General features: G+C 32.4%; 1 protein-coding gene across 1 annotated transcript in view; it reads left to right on the forward strand.

Moving 5' to 3' along the window:
* Positions 1-19,499, forward strand: part of Rngtt (RNA guanylyltransferase and 5'-phosphatase) — a 311,879-nt gene that overhangs the window by 168,160 nt on the left and 124,220 nt on the right. Inside the window, exon 13 of the mRNA XM_047558064.1 lies at positions 1,420-1,520. Coding sequence (XP_047414020.1) covers positions 1,420-1,520 — 101 coding nt within the window. The remainder of the gene's footprint in view (positions 1-1,419; positions 1,521-19,499) is intronic.

Consider the following 19,499-nt stretch of genomic DNA (forward strand, 5'->3'; position numbering starts at 1 on the left):
CATCTGCCAGTGAACCTAAGCCTTTACATTACACCATATAAATAAGTAAACTTGAAATGAATCATTGACCTAACAATAAGAGCTAAAACTATGAAAGTTCTCTAAGAAAACACAGTAGAAAAAACATAGTAAAAGTCTAGTGACTTTAGATTAGAAACAGTTTTCTTAAACAGGACACAAAAATGCAAATTATATAATTTAAAAATGAGTAATTTTGACCTCTCTAAAATAAAAAGCAATACTTTGCTCTTCAAAAGAAATTGTTAAGAAAATGAAAAGGGAGTCCAAAGACTGGTTAGGAAATATTTGTGATACATATATGAAACAAAGGTTATTTGTCCAAATATATAAACAACTCTTCTTGTAAGTCAGTTATGAAACAAACAACGTAATAAAAATAGGAATAAAAGATTTGAACACTTCACCAAAGGGTATCCAGATAGCAACTAAGCAAATGAAAAGATCTTCAACATCTTTTGTTGTTAGAGTAATGCAAATTATGAAAATGGTTAAAATTGAAAAGACTGACAATGCCTAGTCCTAGGGTAGATATGGAATAGGTCAACCAAATACATTGCTGGTGGGAATGGGAAATATTACATCCTTGATGGAAAACAGTTTGATGATTTTGTACAAAGTTAAATATGCATTTAGTATATGACACTGTCATTCCATTCTTCAGTGTGTTTATCTAGGAGTTAAGAAAATGTGTATAAAATTTTGAGCAGCATCATTTATGATAGACAAAACCTGTAAACAACCCAGATATCCATCAACTTGTAAATGCATAAGCCATTGGTGTTATATGTATTACAAAGGAATCTTACTCAAATAAAAAGGAACAAACTACTAATATATAACCAGCATAACTATACCTCAAAAATCTTATGTTGTTGTTATGTATTCCTGAGGAGCTACACAACTATAGTGATAGATAGCTGTTCATTGTTACCAAAATTAAGGAGGAGAATTGATTGCAAATGTCAGGATGAAACTGTTGGGTCACTGGAATGTTTCGTATTACGATTGTAGTGATAGTTATATGACTGTATCTATTTTTTAAATTTCATTGCCTAATTTTGCTCATTGTAATTTGTCCCTGAGGAAATATGAATAAGGAAAAAGATAGGTTTTTGAAAAAATCGTCAATCTTTAAGTCATAGAAAGATTAGATTAAATAACTGGTTTTATTTTTTTGGGCTTTCATAAACAAGGGTCTGTGTCCTTGATAGGAAAAGGAGAAGGGCCATCAGTTAGGAGGGATATATTTAGTCTCATATGTTTGTAGAAGATTAAAAAAATTATGTTCAGAAAAGAAATAATTTTGCTTATTAGTAAAAGTAATGTTAAATTTAATAAATTGAATCTTTAATTTTTTAGCTTCTTACTAATTATGATCATCATTTTAATTCACTTTAGAAATATAAGCCTGGTCGATGTGATGATATTTTGAAATGGAAACCTCCCAGTCTGAATTCTGTAGATTTTCGCCTAAAGATAACAAGAATGGGAGGAGAAGGGTAAGTATTCCACTCACCAATGCTTTCCCCCTTCTGTGATTTTTACATTAAATAATATTCTAAGACTTCACTATTTCTAGGGTATTTTTGCAATGTTAAAAAAAGTGAAATATTTTATATTTTACGTATACATCTCTCTTATTTCCACAAATTACTTGTTCTTTTGACCTATAGAGACTAACATTTTGTAGCAAACTTTAAATTTTACTTTTAGTCTTAAAATTTTTTTTAATTTTAAATAGCTACCAGCAATATTAAAATAAAGTTAATCTTACCAAATGAATTATAAGTGTAAGATATAATTGAAGGGATTACGATGAGACTTATTGAAAATAAGTCTTTTTTACCTTGAAGGATACTACTTCATATTTGCATGTGCACAGCAAACATTTATTCATACTTCATTAGGGTAAGGTTTTCAAGTTGACAATAAGTTTTTTATGATGTTCATTAGGTGTTAAGTTTTTCATTTATTAGAATGCTTCCTTTATGATTTTATTGATTGCCGTTTTAGAATAAAAGATGCTTTACTGTGAATATGTTCATTATATTTTCAAATTGTTTTATTTCACTTTGTTCTACACATTTTTAAGACATTTAAATAAATACAACAAAATAAGAACTGCTTAAGCATAAGGAGAAATCATAAAAATGTAAATATAACAGTAGCAAAGAGATTAAAGTTTACCAATGTATGCCATGACATTCATTCTACCTGTCAAATCTAAAACAGATGTGCCTTTTGTAGATAGGATATACATTAGAATAAGTATTCTCAAAACAAGAGATAACAGGTGTAAGAGAAGATGTGGAGAACAGGGACCCCTAACTCCTGTGCACTATTGGTGGGAGTGTGAAATGGCATAGTCACTATGGAAAATGGTATTGAGGTCTTGCAAATAAAATAAAATAACCAGATCATCCAGCAATATCATAACTTGGTGTGTCCAAAGGAACAGCCTCAATAATTTGAAGAGAGAGTTGTACACCCATGTTTATTGCAGCTAAAATGCGGAACAAAGCAAAATGTTCCTCAATAGATGAATGAATAAAGAAAATTGTAACTTACTACGTAAAATAGAATATTATTCAGTATTTAAAAGGAAGAAAATCCTGCCATTTGCAATAATATGTATAACCCTGGAGGAAAATATGCTAATTGAAATAAACACAGAAAGACAGATACTGTATATGGAATCTAAAAAGTCAGACTCATTGAAGTAGAGAAGAATGGTCTTTGACAGGGGCTGGGTATGGTGAAAATGGGGAGATGTTGATCAAAGGGTTTCATGTTTCAGTCATGCAGGATGAATAATTTGAGATCTAATGTATACCATGGTAACTATAGTTAATATTGCTGTACTATACACTTGAAATTTGCTAAGAAGGTAGATCTTAAGTGTTAAGACTCACACACACCTAAAAAATAGCAGCTATGTGAGGTGATAGGTATGAAAATTAACCTGATTGTGGTCATATTTCTCATTTCACAATGTATTGGAATATGAAAACACCACATTGTGCACTCTAAATAATATTTGTCATGTATACCTCAATAAAGGTGGAAAACTTTTTTTTTTTAAAGAAAGGATATGTTATTTTTTTATAGGAATCCAGACGCCATAAGATTAAAATAGTCTCTTAAGAGAGCAAAAATTCTCAAAGAAGGGATACTGTGCAATGTGGTGAATCCTAAGTAAAGAAAGGGGTTTAACTAGGCATATGGATGTTAGTTTTTCAAAAATAGGGTATTTAATATTTTACATCCTTACATCCTGTTTAGAACTTAGTTTGTCATTGAGACTTAGTGGCAAAAAAAATTGCTAGAGAATAATTTTCTTGGGCCCCTGAATAGGTATTTTACACTCTTGGCTGATTTTAATCTAGGGATAGATGATTTTTGACTATTGATAGGAATGGGTAGAACACATATTTATAAACACATGTATGAATGATTTGGGGGGCAGTTTCCAAAATAGTTCCTCTGATCCAAATGTTGGGTAAATATTGATTTGTAAATTCAAGGTTATTCTTCCTGACCAAATGTATGGTGTAGAGATATTCTGGGTTACCAGTTAACTGTGGAACCTGTACATCAGTAATCATGCAAACTGGTGCAGATTTGAAAAGTTCTCGGGAAGTTTTTTATACAAGACTATCTCTTATTACCTGTTTCTGTGCCTCAGGTTTTTCATCAGTAAAATAGAAATCAGCCTCATATGACTTTTCTGAGGACTAAATATATTTTTAGAACAGATCCTGGCACATGATAAACATTTCAATGTTTGCTATTATTTTTGTTTTAATTGAAATAGATTTAAAAGTCCATCTTCCTTTCTTGTTACTCCTACAGTTTTACCTGTTACTTGGTGTACCATATAAATCCAGCTTCCAATGTGAGCTGTTTCTTGTTTGATTCCAAACTTTGTTGTTAATTTTTCCTTTTTAAAATGCATGTATCTTGGGCTCATTTGTTTCATCAATTATAAATTGTTAAAAAGAGACTGTTGTCTCTGAAAAAGACAGTAACAGGTGGTGATGAAATGTGGGGAAATAGAAAACCTCAGATATTGATATTAAGATTGTAAATTAGTACAGCCACTTTGGCCAACAGTTTGGTAGTTTCTCAGAATGCTAGAGACTTATATGACCCATTAATTCTACTCTCATGGTATACATACCCAAGAGAAATGATAATCCATGATTCTTCTTAGCAACATTATTTATAATAGTCAGAAGATGCAAGCAACTCATATATCTGCCAACTGACAAATGGATTAATATGCAGACAAAATAGCTCTTCTATCCATCACACTAGTGTAGTAGATCTTAATTAAGCAAAGGGGCTCTGGATTTATACCACCTGCATTTCAATTCCAACTCTGCCACTCTTTATTCAAGTTACTTAGTCTTTCTATTGCTTGTGTATTTCTAGAACTCTATAATGTGGATAATTGTAGTGCCTACCTCTTGTTGGAGTTTTATAAAATAATACATGTAAAACATTTAAGATTGTTGCATATTTCATAATGAATACTAAATATGTATTTGTTTTTATTAATTTTAAAAAAGTTACTGCCTCTTTGCAATATCCATGGCAGAAAACAGAAGAGCCATGTACTATGGCTGTGAGATATAATGTTGGTCATGCCAGGCAAAGGCAGATATCTTCTGATAGTACTTCAGATTGGTATAGAAATAACAGCATTTGTCATTTTTTGGTTGTGTATAATCACAGAGGCTTTGTTTATCTGCTTCATTAAAGATAGCACATCTGGAATAGCAGCTGCAGTTGGTATAACAACCTGATTAAATTTATGATAATTCATAATTATTCTAAGTCTTTGAGGATGGCACTTATCTCTGTACCTCCCTTGGGGATGTATAACTGCTTTTGGTTTGTTTTTCTGGTGGGGAGGGCAAATTGTAGGGGCTTTCATTTGGTCTTTCCTAGAATAATGACTCTTACTCAATGGGTCAGACAGCCACTGTGGAAATTCTTCCAGTTGCTGAGTATTTCTTCCCAGTTATACATCCAGTAATGAAAATAGCCAAGATTGTATTTATGGAGATGCTAGTCCACTTAGATTTATTTTTTAAATTTATTTAAATTTACTTTTAACTGACACATAAAAACATAAAAATTATACTTATTTAAGGGTACCATGTGTTGTTATGCTACATGTTTACATTGTTAAATGTTTAAATCAGGTCAAACTTCTGTCCCTTCATTTATTATTTCTTTATGGTGAAACCATTCAAAATCTTCACTCTAGGTTTTTGAAACAACAAAAACAAAAAACATATTATTGCTAGTTATAGTCACTCTGCTGTGCCAGTAGCACACCAGAATTTCTTACTTCTTTGTAATTGTAATTCAGTCTCCTGGATCATCTCTTTGTCCTTTCGTCTGGTAACCAGTCTTCTACTCTCAACTTCTTTAAGATTATCTTTTTCGTATTCTGTGTATGAGTGAGATCCCATACTTGATTTTTTGTGCCTGGCTTATTTCACTTAACATAATGATTCCAGTTTCATCTATGATTTTTGCTAATGGCAGAATTTCATTTTTCAGCCAGAAACACATTTATCACCCAAATATTCTAAGTTCTCTGTTTACTTGATGGATCATGAGGGCATTTTGGGTCCCTGACTAATTGTCTTTTTAAAGTGAGTATCTTGTAATTTTCCAAGTGGTCTGGGCATTCCTTTTTTCAAGTGCATAGTCACCCTAGCAAATGGTGCCAGTCCTTTGGAAAATAGTTGGAAGATTTGTATTAAGGGTCAGCACATTTTTTTTCCTATAAAAGGCTAAATAGTAAATATTTTAGGGTTTGTGGTTCATTACAGTCTCTGTCTCAGCCACTCCCTTTTGCCATTGTAATGCAAAATTGAACATAGGCAGTATGTGGATGAATGAACATGACTATGTTACAATGAAACTTTATTTACAATAGCTGATTTCAGGCCTGGAGAACTGTAGTTTGCCAACTCCAGTTTATAATATACCCTTGTGATAGTGTTGTAGGGTACTTCTGCAAGGGAATCTGGCTCCTTTCTATCAAAGGGGCTCAGGCCTATTAGCCAGTTAAGGTCTGTGCATTTGAAGATGAGAAATGCTAGCGTAATAGAAACTCAGTGGAATATGTGGAATGGATTAAATGGCTCTGCTTTACTTGCTCTTGAAAAAGTTCTCTTAATCTGCTGACTAGAACATTTTTTTCCTCTTGCTTATATTTACTTAAAAAATAGTGATTAATTCTGTTTTTCAAGCTTATTTGAATGTATTATTTTAAAGAAAGAAATTATAATGGTAAATATATTCAGAATGTTGAAAAAATGTTCTTATATAAAAAAGGATTAAGACAGCAAGAATATAGTTAGTAAACTAAACTGTGTGCGGTGAAAAGCCTTTTATTACTTTGCTCGGAAGAGCTCTTCCCCTTTCTATTTTGAAATGGAAGCTTGACCCTTTTATTTCTATTTCATTTAAAAAATATTTTGAAGTGAAATTAAAGATAAAAACTCAATATAACCAATATTAATACATAATATGCTTCTGACTTAAGACTGTTTGGCATATAGTATATATATATTTCTATGTATAACAATGGGTACTTTCATCTTTTAGGAAATGGCTTAAAGTAACTGCTTTCTTCTTTGAAAATATTCTCATCACCCAAGCATTTTTGAAGACTAATGCCTCTTTGACTTTCAGTTTTTGAATGGTTACTATGAATATTCTTTTTTTTTTGTGGTACTGGAGATTGAACCCAGGGCTTCGTGCTTGCAAGGCAAGCATTCTACCAACTGAGCTATATCCCGAGCCCTGAATATTCTTGACTATGTTTTATTTCTGGTATGGCCTGGGAGAGGAAAGGAGGTCTTGACTGACTTCAGTTCCACAGCTCGGATATCTCTTAAGTATTATTGATCCCTATTAACCCTTTTCTTTCAGCCTCCCTACTTCTTACAGAAAAGTTATTTCCAGGCCACCTATTAAAAGCCAGTATTGGACTGGGGTTGTGGCTTAGTGGTAGAGGGCTCGCCTAGCATGCGTGAGACCCTGGGTTCTATCCTCAGCACCACATAAAAGTAAAATAAAGGTATTGTGTCCATCTGTAACTAAAACAAATTTTTTTTAAAAGCCAATATCATAATCAAAGTGCCTATGAATAACTAGTAGGAGAAAAGGAGAATGTAGTTTTCTGCTTTTGATATTTTCATTTGTTAATTTATTAAAGAGAAATCGATACTTTTTTGTTTCATCATTTGGATCTATAAAAATTTTCATGTTTATTAATTTTAAACACTGTTCTTTATATTGAGAATCTTTTACTTGTGTTATTTGTTCTCAATGCATATTTTCCTTAATTGCAATTTTTTAATTTACCATTTGTTTTTGTTATGAGAATTTTGTTACCTTTTATAGATTAAATGCTAGTTAATTTTTGCTTCACATTGAAGGTTATGGGGGAACTAATCCAGGTACTTAGGAACACAATATTTGTAGAGCCTCTTGAGGGGATGGGATGAGAAGAATTGAAAACAAATTAAGTAGCTTTGGTTTTTTTTTTAAAAGTATTATAAGTATGGAAACACTATAAACAATTTTAGAAGTGTTATAGGATTGAAAAAATGAGTAGAGATATTGTTGAGCATGAGGGTTTTTCTGTGAGGAAGAAAGAAGATACAAATATGAGAGGAGGAAGACAGTGAAGAACCCTGTGGAATGGATAAAAAAATTTAAATTATTGACTATATATATATGTGTATATATATATATATATATATACACACACGTTTGTATGTGTACACATATATGTATGTATTCAAATACATATAAATGTGTGGATTCTTTTATATGGTGGGTGATACACATTTACATGTTCCTTAGCTCCTTACTAATAAGGTCTAGACACAGAGATACACTAGTAATAATGAGCATATCTGTCACCCAGAATATTGTCTTAATACCATTCCTCACTTACCAGATGTCCTGGGAGAAATGACTTATTTTTAGGGTTGGATAGGGTGGATGCAAGATAAACATGGAACACCTTCTTACCCCTTTAAAAAAGAGAGGTGGGGGGAGAGAGAAAGAGAGAATGAATGTCAAAAAGATACAGAACTTAAAGGAACCCATACTTGAAGGAACTTGAAGGGGCTACCTTGTCAAATCTGTGATAATTTGAGTACCAAAAGGACATTAATGAATTATAAACTGTGATAAAAATAGGAATCCATGAGTCCATAGTGATTGTAAATGAGAAGAAGTGGTTTTGTCTTTAGTAGAATGCATATTAATAAATATGGACAGAGTCCTGGGAGAATCATTTTGTCACCATCAGAATAAAGTTTGGTTCCAGCAAAAATAATAAGTGCATACTAAGTCTAGGAGAGAAATTTTTATGAGGAGTAGAATAGTTTCGGCTTTAATGTATCTTTCTGTAGATTGCTTATAATCTGCAAGGGGAAAAATGGTAACTATATAGTTACTTATGAAAATTAACATTAGAAGAGAAAATAAAATGGACATCCTGTGTTTCAGTTACCTAGTATTCTGACTGTGGATGTATAGCTCAAATCTTATGATGAGAGAATAGAAGGATCTCATATGTGAAATATTCTGTTTCTTTTTTTAAAGGAATCTATGTTATGCAAATATGTCAGGGTCCTAAAGAAAATCTGAGAAATGCATGCATATAATGTAGCATACAATTTCAGGAGGTCAGCTACTTACTTGGAGCAATAGATACTTTTTACATAAAAGTATATTATGTCTGAGAAGTGTAATAACTTTGAGATACTTCCTTACTCCTTGCTATCACTTTCCTTATTGAGCATTTGTTCAATTTTTCCTTCCTGTGTACAAGGCACTGAAGTATATCCAGTGATTCTTTTCTAAATTAAATCATAATTTTCTGAATCACAATTATCACAGCACTGTTATAAAATTATTTTGGTGATTTCTTATCAGTCTTTTCATTATTGTGGAACAATTCACGAACACTTCAAAATATTAATCACTTAAACACTTTTTGTTTTCTTTTCCCTTATGAGGAGGGAGCTCTTGACCTTTTTAAATGATGCAGTATAGAGAGTCAAAAGTATCAAGTTAGCAAGAACAATCTGAGGTAACTCAATTTGAGGTATAGTAGAAGGAAAAAAAAGAGCTTTGGAATCTTTTTAAAAATACTGTTGAAATCTTTTGAATTACTTAAGTAAACATTTGTCTGATGTTTAGCATACTGAAACGTAACATAAAATAATGTTTATATTGACAGATGGAGATTGCTTAAGTCTTTAAACATGTAAAGATAAGAGTAAAAGTTGCTATTTGATGCTTGAAAATTTCAAAAGGGGTTTAAGGTTAACTTGTAAGATATACTTTTGTGATAGGCTCATCAAATTTTGGATATTGTTGAAATCCTATGGTGTAACTTGGAAATACATCTTTATGTTTTCACCTAGACATATTTTGTTAATGTTGGTGATTTATTTTTATTGTTACTGAATTTTTTTAAAGGTAAATTTTTTTATTAATTAAATGTGAAACCTTTTTTCACCTTGAAGTCCAATTCTATCTGTCTTTTTAGATATATTTTCTTTTTTTTAATTTATTTTTATCGTAAACACATGGGATACATGTTGTTTCTCTGTACATGAAGTAAAGGCATACCATTTGTGTAATCATACATTTACATAGGGTAATAGTGTTTGATTCATTGTTATTTTTTTCTCCCCCCATCCCTCCCACCCCTCTTTTCCTTCTATTACAGTCTCTCCTTCCTCCATTGTTGTCCCCCTCTCACCCCCCCATTATGTGTCATCATCCACTTATCAGCGAGATCATTTGTCCTTTGGTTTTTTGAGATTGACTTATCTCACTTAACATGATATTCTCCAATTGCATCCATTTGCCTGCAAATGCCATAATTTTATTATTCTTCTTGGCTGAGTAATATTCCGATATATATATATATATATATATATATGTATTCCATTCATTCATACACACACACACACAAAAAAAAAAAAACCCACAGTTTCTTTATCCATTCATCAACTGAAGGGCATCTAGGTTGGTTCCACAATCTGGCTATTGTGAATTGAGCTGCTATGAACAATGATGTGTCTGCATCTCTGTATTATGCTGATTTTAAGTCCTTTGGGTATAGGCCAAGGTGTGGGATAGCTGGGTCAAATGGTGGTTCCATTTCAAGTTTTCTAAGGAATCTCCACGCTGCTTTCCAGAGTGGCTGCACTAAAATGCAGCCCCACCAGCAATGTATGAGTGTACCTTTGTCCTCACATCCTCGCCAACACCTGTTGTTGCTTGTATTCTGGATAATCGCCATTCGAATTGGGGTGAGATGGAATCTTAGGGTAGTTTTGATTTGCATTTCTCTTATTACTAGAGATGTTGAACATTTTTCCATATGTTTGTTGATTGCTTGTACATTTTCTTTTGTGAAGTGTCTGTTCATTTCCTTAGCCCATTTGTTGATTGGGTTATTTGTATTCTTGGTGTAGAGTTTTTTGAGTTCTTTATGTATTCTGGAAATTAGTGCTCTATCTGAAGTATGAGTGGCGAAGATTTTCTCCCACTCTGTAGTTTCCTTTGCTGAGAGAAAGCTTTTTAGTTTGAATCTGTCCCAGTTATTGATTCTTGGTTTTATTTCTTGTGCTATGGGAGTCCTATTAAGGAAGTCTGATCCTAAGCCAATAAGGTGAACCTACTTTTTCTTCTATAAGATGCAAGGTCTCTGGTCTGATTTCGAGGTCTTTGATCCATTGTGAGTTGATTTTTGTGCAGGGTGATAGATATGGGTTTAGTTTCATTCTGTTGCATATGGATTTCCAGTTTTCCCAGCACCATTTGTTGAAGAGGCTATCTTTTCTCCATTGCATATTTTTGGTCCCTTTGTCTAGTATGAGAAAATTGTATCTATTTGGGTTTGTGTCCATGTCCTCTATTCTGTACCATTGATCTACCTGTCTATTTTGGTACCAATACCATGCCGTTTTTGTTACTATTGCCTTGTACTTTAGTTGAAGTTCTGGTATTGCGATACCCCCTGCTTCATTTTCATGCTAAGGATTGTTTTAGCTATTCTGGGTTTCTTATTCTTCCAGATGAATTTCATGATTGCTTGCTCTATTTCTGTAAGGTACGTCATTGGGATTTTAATTGGAATTGCATTGAATCTGTATAGCACTTTCGGTAGTATGGCCATTTTGACAATATTAATTCTGCCTATCCAAGAACATGGGAGATCTTTCCATCTTCTAAGGTTTTCTTTAATTTCTTTCTTTAGTGTTCTGTAGTTCTCATTGTAGAGGTCTTTCACCTCTTTTGTTGGATTGATTCCCAAGTATTTTATTTTTTTCGAAGCTATTGTGAACGGGGTAGTTTTCCTAACTTCTCTTTCTGAGGACTCATCACTTATGTATAAAAATGCATTAGATTTATGAGCATTGATCTTTTATCCTACTACTTTACTGAATTCATTTATGAGTTCTAAAAGTTTTCTGGTGGAATTTCTCAGTTCCTCTAAATATATAATCATGTCATCAGCAAATGGGTATAGTTTGAGTTCTTCTTTTCCAATTCGTATCCCTTTAATTTCTTTGGTCTGTCTAATTGCTCTGGCTAGAGTTTCAAGGACAGTGTTGAATAGAAGTGGTGAAAGAGGGCATCCCTGCCTTGTTCCAGTTTTTAGGGGGAATGCTTTCAGGTTTTTACCATTTAGAATGATATTGGCCATGGACTTAGCACAGATAGCCTTTACAATGTTAAGGAATGTTCCTACTATCCCTATTTTTCCTAGTGTTTTGAGCATGAAGGGATGCTGTATTTTATCAAATGCTTTTTCTGCATCTATCGAAATAATCATGTGATTCTTGACTTTAAGTCTGTTGATATAGTGAGTTACATTTATTGATTTCTGGATGTTGAACCAACCTTGCATCCCTGGGATGAGACCCACTTGATCATGGTACACTATCTTTTTAATATATTTTTGTATGCGATTTGCTAAAATTTTGTTGAGAATTTTTGTGTCAATGTTCATTAAGGATATTGGTCTGAAATTTTCTTTCCTTGATGTGTCTCTGTTTGTTTTAGGTATCAGGGTGATACTGGCTTCATAGAATGAGTTTGGAAGGGTTCCCTCCTTTTCTATTTCATGGAATACTTTGAGAAGTATTGGAATGAGCTCTTCTTTAAAGGTTTTGTAGAACTCGGGTGAGAACCCATCTGGCCCTGGACTTTTCTTTGTTGGTAGACTTTTGATGACTTCTTCTATTTCATTATTTGAAATTGATCTATTTAAATTGTGTATGTCCTCCTGGTTCAGTTTAGGTAATTCATATGTCTCTAGAAACCTGTTGATGTCTTTGAGATTTTTGATTTTGTTGCAGTGTAGATTTTCAAAATAGCTTCTAATTATGTTTTGTATTTCACTTGTGTCTATCGTGATATTTCCTTGTTCATTCCGAATTTTAGTAATTCGAGTTTTCTCTCTCCTTCTGTTTGTTAGTGTGGCTAAGGGTTTATCAATTTTGTTTATTTTTTAGAAGAACCAACTATTTATTTTGTCAATTTTTTCGATTGTTTTTGTTGTTTTAATTTCATTGATTTTAGCTCTGAGTTTAACTGTTTCCTGTCTTCTATTACTTTGGGTGTTGCTCTGTTCTTCTTTTTCTAGGGCTTTGAGTTGTAGTGTTAGGTCATTTATTTGTTGATTTTCTTCTTCTTGCATTGAATGCGCTCCATGAAATTTATTTTCCTCTCAGTACTGCTTTAATAGTGTCCCAGGGATTTTGATATGATGTATCTTTGTTCTCGTTTACCTCTAAGAATTTTTTTATTTCCTCCCTGATGTCTTCTGTTATCCATTCATCATTCAGTAGTGCATTATTTAATCTCCAGGTGTTGGAGTAGTTTCTGTTTTTAATTCTGTCATTTATTTCTAATTTCAATCCATTATGATCTGATAGAATACAAGGTAGTATCTCTATCTTGTATTTGTGAACAGTAGGTTTGTGGCATAAATTATAGTCTATTTTAGGGAAGGATCCATGTGCTGCTGATGTATTCACTCTTTGTTGGATGGTATATTCTATATATGTCTGTTAAGTCTAAATTATTGTTTATGTTATCGAGATCTATGGTTTCTTTGTTCAGTTTTTGTTTGGAAGATCTGTCCAGTGGGGAGAAAGGTGTGTTAAGGTCACCTAGTATTATTGCGTTGTGGTCTGTTTGCTTCCTGGAATTGAGAAGGATTTGTTTGACATACATGGATTAGCCACTGTTTGGGGCATAGATATTTATGATTGTTATGTCTTGCTGATTTATGCTTCCCTTAAGCAGTATGAAATGTCTTTCTTTATCCCTTCTAACTTTGGCTTGAAGTCCACATTATCTGAAATGAGGATGGATACTCCAGCTTTTTTGTTGAGTCCATGTGCATGGTATGTTTTTTCCCATCCTTTCACCTTTAGTCTGTGGGTACCTCTTTCTCTGAGATGAGTCTCTTGCAGGCAGCATATTGTTGGATCTTTCTTTTTAATCCAATCTGCCAGTCTGTGTCTTTTGATTGATGAACTCAGGCTATTAACATTCAGGGTTATTATTGAGATATGATTTCTATTCCCGGTCATTTGGCTCTTTTTTTTTTTTTTTTTTTTTTGACATGACTTTGTTTCTCCTTTATTTGGCTATTCCTTTAGGGTAGTTTCTCCCTTTGGTGATTTACATCATTGTTTTTCATCTCATCTCTGGAATATTTTGCTGAGAATGTTCTGTCATGCCGACTTTCTTTTTGTAAATTCCTTTAGCTTTTGTTTATCATGGAAGGATTTTATTTTGTCTTCAAATCTGAAGGTAAGATTTGCTGGGTATAAGATTCTTGGTTGGCATCTATTTTCTTTCAGAGCTTGAAATATGTTGTTCCGGGCCCTTCTAGCTTTTAGGGTCTGGGTTTAAAAATCTGCTGATATCTGTATTGGTTTCCCCCTGAATGTAATTTGATTCTTTTCTGTCACAGCCTTTAAAATTCTGTCTTTATTTTGTATGTTAGGTATTTTCATTATAATGTGCGTTGGTGTGGGTCTGTTGTAATTTTGTATATTTGGAGTCCTATAAGCCTCTTGAACCTGATTTTCCATTTCATTCTCCAGATTTGGGAAATTTTCTGATATTATTTCATTGAGTAGATTCTTCATTACTTTGGTTTGTTACTCTGTGCCTTGCTCAATCCTGATAATTCTTAAATTTTGCCCTTTTCATGATATCCCATAATTCTTGTAGATTCTGTTCATGATTTCTTACCATCTTCTCTGTTTGGTCATCTACAGCCTTTTTGTTCACTTTGGTAGGAATGACCAAAACTATTAGCTTATGATTTCTGGGCTTTGGGACATAACAAGTATTTGATCCTCATGGACCAGTTTATACACTTAAAATACAACTGTGCATGTTTGATAGTTGACTATTCCTTTTTAAGAAATCAGTTAGTAATACAGCAGTGTGATATGGTGAATGTTAGTTGGTAAACCAGGTATCTGGCTTGCTAAAGACAATTTTTAAAACATTACATTAGATAAAATTTCTAGGATTTCAGTCAGGGGTAAAAGAGGTATGAAAAGCAAGTACCCTTTCCTCTTCAGGCATTTCCACCTAGCATTTTCCATGATTTTCAATTTGGACAGTTTCCTCATATTGCCAGCACTTACCTCCAAATGAACAATATAAACGAAACCTCAAAAGTCATCATGTTTCCCTGAGTTTTCCTGATTTGATGCCATCTTCCTAAACCCTGTTGATATCTTTTAAAATGTAATGATAAAGTATAATTTGTTTATTGTCAATGGATTAATTTTTTTTCAAGTATCAAACCTAATCCTTCCTTGGAAAAATTCTGTTACTTAAAGTGTGTGCTCGAAAATATAGTTGGTTTTTTTTTATTCAATCTTTAGCTTCCTTTTAGTAAGAGAATTTAGTCCATGAACAATTAATGTGCTGAAGTTTATGGTTCTATTTCTTCTACCTTAATTCATATTATTACTTTCCCTGTTTTAATTTCCCTTTAATATTTGTTTCTATATAATCACATGGTTATGAATTGCATATTCCTCCTTATTAACTTGAAATTTTTATTACCTTTTCATAATATTTTTTGTTATCCTTCTCTTCCCTTCCAGATACATTTATATGTTGTTTGAAAGTATGATTCCAGCTCTATTACCTATTAAGATACTCTTTTCACTATTCCTGCATCATATTAGAATCTTGGGATATTTCCTAATACTTTACCTTTCCTGTCTTTTTCCTGGTAAAATATTTGGAATGCTTTTTTTTTTTTATATCCCACATTTTTTTTTAATTATTGTAAACAAATGGGATACATGTTGTTTATCTATTTGTACATGGAGTCAAGGCATACCATTTGTGTAATCATAAATTTACATAGGGCAATGTTGTTTGATTCATTCTTTTATTACTTTTTCCCTCCCCCCCCACCCCTCCCACCCCTCTTTTCCCTCTATACAGTCCTTCCTCCCTCCATTCTTACCACCCTCCTTATCCCTAACCCTAAACCTAACCTTAACCCTAATGCTAACACCTCCCACCCCCCTGGAATGCCTTTATTCTCAGTACTGTAGGCTTTTTTTTTTTTTTTTTTTTTTAGAATTTCTCTTACACCCAGGCATGTGACTTTTATTTCAAGAATCCCTTTTTTTTTCTACCTTGTACACTTCCAATCAGCCTACCATTATCCGATGTAAAATTAGTAGTATTTATACTTTGCAAGAATTATTGCCTCTCACTTTTTCCCTTATCTTCATTTTCCTTTTCTCATCTAGATTTATTTGTTCTTTGGAGTATTGTTCTTAGAAGGGTATATATAGATTATTAATCTGAGGTCTTACATATATGCAAGTATTTTAGTTTTTCTTGAGAGGTTAATCATATCTTACTTTGATACAGAATTCTCAAGATGTACTTCTTTGTTTTTGCCTTTTGGATTCTTTGTGAGTTATCTTGTTCTTATTTTTGTTTATTGGCTCACTGGGTTCAAACCTAGTTGTTAGGGTTCTCTCAGTGGTAGCAGTACACTGTAGAGGGAAGAATATGAGTAATTTATTTTGGTGGATCAATTATGTATCAACTTTTAGTCCCCATTGCAGAACTTTTCTCCTCAATTCTGTACTGTCCTCCCCCTCAGACCTCACTTGAAGCTCTAGCTCCTGGCGGGTAGGAAGGGCAGACACTTTGCCTGGGGTCAGTGTTAACTTTATCTTCAGGATTTGTGCAGATGACTATGTCCTCCTCCTCTCAGGATTTGCAGATTTCCAGTCTTCATCATCTTGGGGCTGTTCCAAGCCTCTGAAGGAGAAAGATAGATATCAGTTCTCCTGCCAGGAAGCACTCAACTTCTATAACTAACGTTTGGTCAACAGATAATTTGACTTAACAGACTGTTAATTTGAAGTTGGATATGAGCAATATGATGTTTAAATGATCAGTTTCCTAAGCAGTTTACTTTTAATTTCTAAGTAGTCCTTTTCTTCTGTTTTCTGGCTTCATTGTTATTTTTTAATTGTTTTATAAATTATGACATAATGTTCCTAAATAGTTCCCTGGCAGGGAGGTGGAAGGGGGAGATAGATGTTTTTTTAAAAAAATGGTCTAATACTGTATGTTAGCTTCTATTTGTAATCACTCTTAAATGTGTCAAAGGCCCTTTAAAACCTGTATTTTGCCATATATCTGAATGTAGAGTGAACCCTGTTCCCTTTAAAATGAGAAACTCAATATACTGTTCAGCCATTTCTCTGCTTCTCTTGCTCTTTATCAGTATACTGTATGCATTTAGATCTAAGTTGTGTATTGTGTTTGTATTTTTCATCTTTTCTTTCAGAAAGTTTTCTTACATTTATATTTTAATTATCTAATTGATTTTTTATTGATTAAACTCACTTATATGTAAATGTGTCTTTTTTGTTCATATTTAATAATTATTTAAAGTTAGCCATACTTTTATTGGCACTGTCATTGATAGTCATTTCATATTTGACTTTACCCCCTTTTCAGAGCTTGTTTCTTAGTTGAAATACAGATTTACATAATATTTTGAAGAAGGAATGTTCCTATTATGATTTAATTTGTAACAAAATAAAATTATCTTAATCTTAGGGAGAATATAAGGCTTCATTCAACATCCTTCACTCGTTTGTTTTTTATCAAAATCTTAAAAGTTCATTTGAAATTATTAATTGTATTATTTTTATTTTTATCAGAAACTTTTTAAAAACTGCACAATTTTTTTTCACTCCAAGAATCTTAATGTCTTAAGATTATCACAAATCTTTAGATTGTCCTTAAAGTAGTGAATTCATATTTACTTCTAAAAACATATTCCTCCTTCTAATTTCGTATTTTGTATATGATTAAAGGGTTAAGATATTTTCTATGACTTTATATTAGTCTACTGCAGAAACAGTCATTTATAATGAAAACGTGACTAAGCCCTAGTAAAATGAAGCAATTATGTTGTAATCCAGTGGCTTATATTTGACATAATTGAGGGTGGTATTTTGAAATTATCTATTAGTTACAGTTTGCTATATTAGGATTTTCCCTGAAGTATCTATGAAGTTGCTTTATGTATGTATTGCTAAACACCCTTATTTCAAATTCTTGTTTATATTTTAAGAATAAGGGGAAGAAAGATTGGAGCTTTTAGCCAGTGTGCATTTCTCAGTTAAAATCAGGAATAAATTTAATAGCTTTAATTGTAAAAATAATTGTGAAATAATTAATAATAGAATCATATTTCTTTAACTTTTATAGTTTGTTTTGAACCAGGCCAATTTATTTTTGTATAAAGAGTTAATTATGATGAGAGGATATTTAATATCCTGTAGCATATGACAGCTTCAAAATATAAATATGGTAATTTATTATAAGAAGAAGAAAGCTAGGATACATCATTGTTAATGCAGGCCTTTTATCTCTGGAAAATGGAACTCATATTAAGCTTTGAATCTCCAGGGAGAGTATATGGGGGAGGGTATGGGATAGGCTCACTTTATTCTTTGTGTACATCAGAAAACTAGACTTGCAGGTATTGAGTAAAGGGATAGTAGGAACAATTATAAGATTCTTGCAAAGCTACATATAGTGGTAAGATAATAGTTTTTAGTATCTTAATTTTGATATGTTAGTAATTGTTTTTTATAATTTTTGTTTAGAAAAGTATACTTATTCACAGGAATGCATTTTACTGTGTAATAGCAGTTTAGGTTTTACCATACCTGCGTTTTCTAACATAAATGCTATGGATTTAGCAATTGTATTTATAGCTAAATTATTATATTTCTAACTCTTAAGACACTTTATATTCATATTGTTAAAGAGAAGCCATTGCAGGTTTTAGAAATATGTTTCAGTTATCAGAGGGAGCTTAGATTATGCAGTTTTTTAAATGTTCATTTTATTTTCATTTAATTGTTTGAAAACCAATTATCTAAACTGCATGAAAGTTAACATGCTAATATTCACAATATTTTTACTGACCACTAGGTAGTTACATGAATTCCTCAAATATCATAAAATTTATCTTTTTGGTAATATTTAAAGTTTTATAAGTAGATTTGGAATATGTAGTATTTAGATTTAAAAATTGCATGAGCATTTAAGTTGTGGGTTCATTGTAGAAGGTATAGACCATATTACATGGTCTCAAGAGAATTTAGAATAAATTAACTGTAAATTACATGAATTCATTACTAAGGAACAAAGACCCTTTTATCTTTTTTCAGAATCTAATTTATGTGAAAGGAAAAATTCACTATCCTACTTGTCTTCCATTTACTTTTCAACTTTTAGCGTAAGTAGCAGTGCTAGTTATAACTGAGTTATCACTATTTAGTACACATTTATTGAAAACCATCTATGTTGTAAGATGCTGGGAATAAAAAAAGATGAATAATTTCCATCTTGAAGGAGTGAGTAACCTCACTAGAACAGATTAAAATTAACTATCAGTGTGAGAAGTGCTATGGAATCTGCTAGTGTGAATAAAGTGCTATAGGAACTCAGGATAACTTTGCATCTTGTGTATATAAAGTATAAAAGTGAAGCACGAAAATGTTTGTATTGTTATTAAAAGCACAAAGAATGTTCCGTAGGGGGTAGTTCAGTCGAATAGAATTTTATAAATACATAGGAATGGCATTCAAGATGGAAAATATAGTCTGAAGGAATACAAATAACTAGAGTTTATGGAAGTGGAGAGTTGAATAAAGTAGACCAGGACTAGATTGTGTTAGACCAAGAAATGTAGAGTAAAGAATTAAAACTTGCACTGTATCTGGGCAATGTTGTGCACACTTGTAATCCCAGTGGCTCAGGAGACTGAGGCAGGAGGATTGCGAGTTCAAACCCAACCTCAGCAACTTAGTGAG

The sequence above is a fragment of the Sciurus carolinensis genome, chromosome 7 (genome assembly GCF_902686445.1).
Source record: "Sciurus carolinensis chromosome 7, mSciCar1.2, whole genome shotgun sequence".
Classification (NCBI taxonomy): domain Eukaryota; kingdom Metazoa; phylum Chordata; class Mammalia; order Rodentia; family Sciuridae; genus Sciurus; species Sciurus carolinensis.